At 40.0% G+C, this 4,761-nt stretch overlaps 1 protein-coding gene across 1 annotated transcript; it reads left to right on the top strand.

Annotated features, from left to right (window-relative positions):
* Window positions 1–309: 309 nt before the first annotated feature.
* LOC140498135 (olfactory receptor 10H1-like) lies at window positions 310–1,278 on the top strand. The gene has a single exon (XM_072599423.1). The coding sequence runs from the start codon at window positions 310–312 to the stop codon at window positions 1,276–1,278; it is 969 nt and encodes a 322-aa protein (XP_072455524.1).
* Window positions 1,279–4,761: the final 3,483 nt, after the last annotated feature.

The following is a 4,761-nucleotide window of genomic DNA, read 5'->3' as shown; positions in this document are numbered from 1 at the left end:
TGATTTTAGTTTAACACAGAGAAGCATCATGGCAGAATGGATATTACGGAAGGACCAAGTTCTCATCCATTCTTGTTGACTTTTATTTGTTTCCATGTTCTAACAAGGATAACTGTCCTAGAGTAGAATTGTTTGCTTGTAGAACACGTGAGTTCTTCATTACTGGAGCTTTTTTAGTTGAGGTTGGATAACCACTTGTGAGGATATGCTAGAGGAGATGGATGCTTTGATTATTGATTGGACTAGATGCTCCCTGGGCTTCCTTGCAACTCTAAGAGTCTATGATTCAAAGACAACTTTGCTTTTCTCATGTCCTGCTCTGGCATAGCCTCCATGCTGGAGCTAAACCAAACCACAGTGACGGAATTTATCCTCATTGGATTCTCACCATTCCCCCACCTTCAGCTGCTGTTCTTCGTGCTCTTTCTGTTGATGTATTTATTCACACTGCTGGGCAACCTTCTCATCATGTTGACTGTTTGGTATGATCGGAGTCTCCACAAGCCCATGTATTTCTTCCTATGTACTCTTTCCATCTCAGAAATCTCCTACACATTGGCTATTAATCCCCGCATGCTTGCTGACCTGGTCTCTACTCACCACACCATCTCCTTATGGGGTTGTGCCAATCAGATGTTTTTTACTTTTGCCTGTGGTCTCACTCACTGCTTCTTGCTCACTATCATGGGCTATGACCGTTATGTTGCCATTTGCCACCCCTTACGCTACAATGTGCTCATGAGTTCACAGAGCTGTGCTTGGCTGGTGGCCTCCTCATGGCTAAGTGGCATAGTCATGGGACTAGTGATCACTCTTCCTATTTTTAACTTGACATTCTGTGGTCCTAATGAAATCCATCACTTCTTCTGCCAAGTACCCCCTTTGGTGAAACTAGCCTGTGGAGATGTCTCAGCAGTGGCCATGGGAATTGGACTGCTCTACATCATAGTGCTGCTGGGTTGCTTCCTTCTTATCCTTCTCTCCTATACCTTTATTGCTGCCACCATCTTGAAGATACCCTCTGCTGAGGGCCGGCGCAAAGCCTTCTCCACCTGTGCCTCCCACCTCATTGTGGTGGTTATACACTATGGTTTTGCCTCTGTTGTACACCTTAAGTCAAAGGCCTTAGAAGCCCTGGAAGGGGATACCCTGATGGGCATTTCCTATAGTGCTCTCACCCCCTTCCTGAGCCCCATAATCTTCAGCCTGAGAAACAAGGAACTGAAGGATGCTCTGAAGAAAGTCCTCTTCAGGAGCCTGTGCCCCTCAAGACTGTAATGGGGAGACTATAAGATGGTCAAGAATTAGAATGTATTTGATTTTTGATTCAAGTCTTACATATGTATGTATGTATGGATGAAAATGCATTAGGCACCTATAATATGCCAAGTATTGTTCTAAGTATTGGGGACACAAATAAAAAAAATGAGAAGGGTTCCTGCTTCAAGTAGCACACATTCCAATGGGGAGAGACAACATGTTTTGACCTTCTTATTAACCTCACAAGTGGGATCACAAACTAGATGATACTGATGTCATATGACTCATTTCCTCCCTTTGCTCATCCTTGAGTGTGTGAAGTTTTTAAGAGTCCTTTTGTTTTTAGGGATGTTCATTCATAGTTGATGAGTACCTGCCTGGACATCATGAAAAGCTCCAACTATATTGCTCACTTGACTTCTGATATCTTCCATCTCTACACTGAGCTGTGCTACCCCAATTCTAGTATCTTCCCTCCCCTTATCACTTTCCAGCTCTTCTTCATCTGTTGTCATACCTCATTAGAATGCAAACTCCTGGAGAGTAGGAACCATCTTGTTTTTATATGTGTATTGCTTAACCCAATACCTGGCATGTAATATAAGCTCTTATTGAGATGACAATTTATAGTACTTTTCTGGGCATATTTGTTGAAATAATTTTGCTTTTATCCAAATTAATGTACTTAAGACAATAAAACAAACTGCAGAGTTAAGATTTAGTCTGTAACAATCTTGAGGTAGTGATGATTAAAAATGTTTAATGCATATTTTTGCAAATAAAGTTGTGGGTAAATTTGTCTACTCTTGATCATCATAGATATGCTATATTTTTCTCACATTTAATTTTGGAACTTTTCAGAGTGTCATTTTTCATAGTAAATTTTCATCATGTACACATTTTTATAATTCAGAAAGCTGAAGTATGTATTTGGAATGTGTAGTGTGTAATAATTTAATAATTTCATCAATAAAGATGCTTGACAATGTTTAAAAAAATAGGACTTAAATTATTTATGTCTCTCTATCTCTGTCTTTCTGTCTTGATCTCTTTGTTTCTCATTCTTACCACCTGTTTGAACTTGTGTCTAATTTATCCTCAGGAGGCTCTCATTTCCTTAAAAAAAAAAAAGCTAGAACATTGGATGCCCACTAGATGTTTTCAAAATCTCTTCTCCCATCATATTCTAAGTTGTCTGAGATTTAGAGAGATATAAAGTATTTTGAAAGAAAAGTAAGCTAGGGATCTGGAGGTACAAATTTCTGGGCAAATCTGGGAAGACAAAATATGAAAGAACTGGGACTAATAATAGTTGACCCCATAACTGTGGTATTTTACAAGGCAACAACTCTCTGATGCAAGGAGTACTCAAAATATTGTCATGGTTTTACAGATGAGGAAACTGAAGATTGGAGGAGGGTCATGCAGCTCTTAAGGTGTTAGACCCAGGACTTCAACTCTAGCTTTCCGACTTGAAGATGCTGCCTATTTCCAACCACTGGTTACCTTCCCCCACCCTCAATGACTAGCACTGGTCCATGCACATTCTCTTGAGGTTCAGAGATGCCCCAAGATGATACTAGGAACATGACTGCCAGAGGAAATGCTGAAGTGCATGTTATTCAAATGATGGTAGGACCACCAAGGTCAGTACTTTTTCCACTATGCAATATTGGTTATTATTTAGAATTTAGAGCTTTCCAGAAGTACAAAGGGATGTCTCAGTTGATAGTGAGCTTCTCATTATTAGCTGGATAGCCACTTGCCTGTGTAATGGCAGTCTGGGACATGTGTGTAGTACCTCTGATGGCATATTCTCACATGGAGAGGCGAGTGAGCATGATTCTTATAAAGCTTTGATGATATGTAGCAGAATGAACTTAGAGAGTAGAGTATATATGGACCATTCTGTAACTGGATCTGGGAAACTAACTTCATGGTGAATTGGAGGTTCCTTGATTGGCTACAGAGTCCTTCAAAAAATGTTTAAAGATCATGTTCTCAGCATTTTCTCTTTGACTGCACTCCAATGGTGTGAATCCTTTCCTGATGGCATCTGGTTATAGTCAATACTGGCAGAGGAGAGGCTTTAGAACTCCTTACTGAGCCTATGTGGCCTCATGAAAAATTGGTCATGATTCTTTGCCAGACTCAATATTTGTTTCTTTTTTCTTTTTAGGTAAAGGAGTTTAATATGGAAGCTCCATCCTTACAAGTTTTGAAAGGTGAAGAAAGATGACCTTCCAGGAATGCAGGAGTTAGTCTATTCAGGACCCCTCTCAATAGTATCTGAGACAAGGATTCTTCCAGCAGTTATCCTGCACTTGGTGTAATCAATGTCATGGAGAAACTCAACTTAGTTTCTCTCTCTCTCTCTCTCTCTCTCTCTCTCTCTCTCTCTCTCTCTCTCTCTCTCTCTCTCTCTCTCTTGCTCTCACTCTCACTCTCGCTCTCGCTCTCGCTCTCGCATATTGTAGTATCTCAAAAAATACATTGAAACATATAGGTTCTGATTGACATGACATACTTTTATATCAAAAGATTATGACAATAGAGAACGATCATTAACTAGGTAACAAAATCTTCTTGCTCTTTACTCCCCTGCACATATGCTGTTATCTAGCTACACTTGCTTATCTGCTGGTCTTCATCCAGGACTTTTCATTTTCTGACTCAATGTCAATTTGTACTGACTGTTCCCCATGCCAGGAGGGTTCTTCTTCTTCCCCTGTCTCTTGGCTTCCTTCCTGATTCAGTTTCAATTCCATTTTCCTTAAGAGCCCTTTCTAACCCTTTCCTATTCTCCCAGTCTCTTCCTCCTAAGGTTAGCTCCTAGTCTAGATTATGTTTATTTTATATAATCTACTTATTTATATGCTTGTCTCCCCCATTAGACTATGAACTCCTCGGAGTAGGTCCTGTTTTAACTTTTCTTCATATCTCCAGTGTTTAACATGATTTCTTGTATAAGTAGAGCCTATATCAGATTGCATGCCATTTGGGGCGGGGTGCGGTGGGAGGTGAAGAAAGTTTAAAATTTATGGAAGCAAATGTTGAAAACTCAAAATATTTTAATTCATATGTAAAAAACATGGTTCCTTTAACAGATGTTCAGATGTTTCATTTGTGTCCAAGTCTTCATGACCCCATTCAAGGTTTTCTTGGCAAAGACACTGTAGTGGTTTGCTATTTCCTTCTCCTGCTCATTTTACAGATGAGGAAACTGAGGCAAACAAATGATATGCCCAGGGTCACATAGCAAGTAAGTATCTGAGGCCACATTTGAACTCAGGTCTCTCTGACTTCAGCTGCCCACAATAGGTCTAACACAATAGTTGCTTAATAAATGCTTATTAACTGGCTGATTCACTCTAAGCACAGCCCGACACAGTTTCACTTTGATCTTGTCCTCTGAAAGTTCAAATGTTCTTCCACTCACTCATTGTGCCATCTTGGGGAAGTTACTTAACCCACCATTTCTTAAACTATGGGTTGCGACCT

Source organism: Notamacropus eugenii, chromosome 4, assembly GCF_028372415.1.
Source record: "Notamacropus eugenii isolate mMacEug1 chromosome 4, mMacEug1.pri_v2, whole genome shotgun sequence".
NCBI lineage: Eukaryota > Metazoa > Chordata > Mammalia > Diprotodontia > Macropodidae > Notamacropus > Notamacropus eugenii.
Note: the sequence above shows the minus strand (reverse complement) of the source record. Positions and strands in the feature narration are given on the sequence as shown.

Coding starts and splice junctions, on each gene's coding strand:
- LOC140498135 (XM_072599423.1), top strand. CDS start 310: ATGTCCTGCTCTGGCATAGCCTCCATGCTGGAGCTAAACCAAACCACA.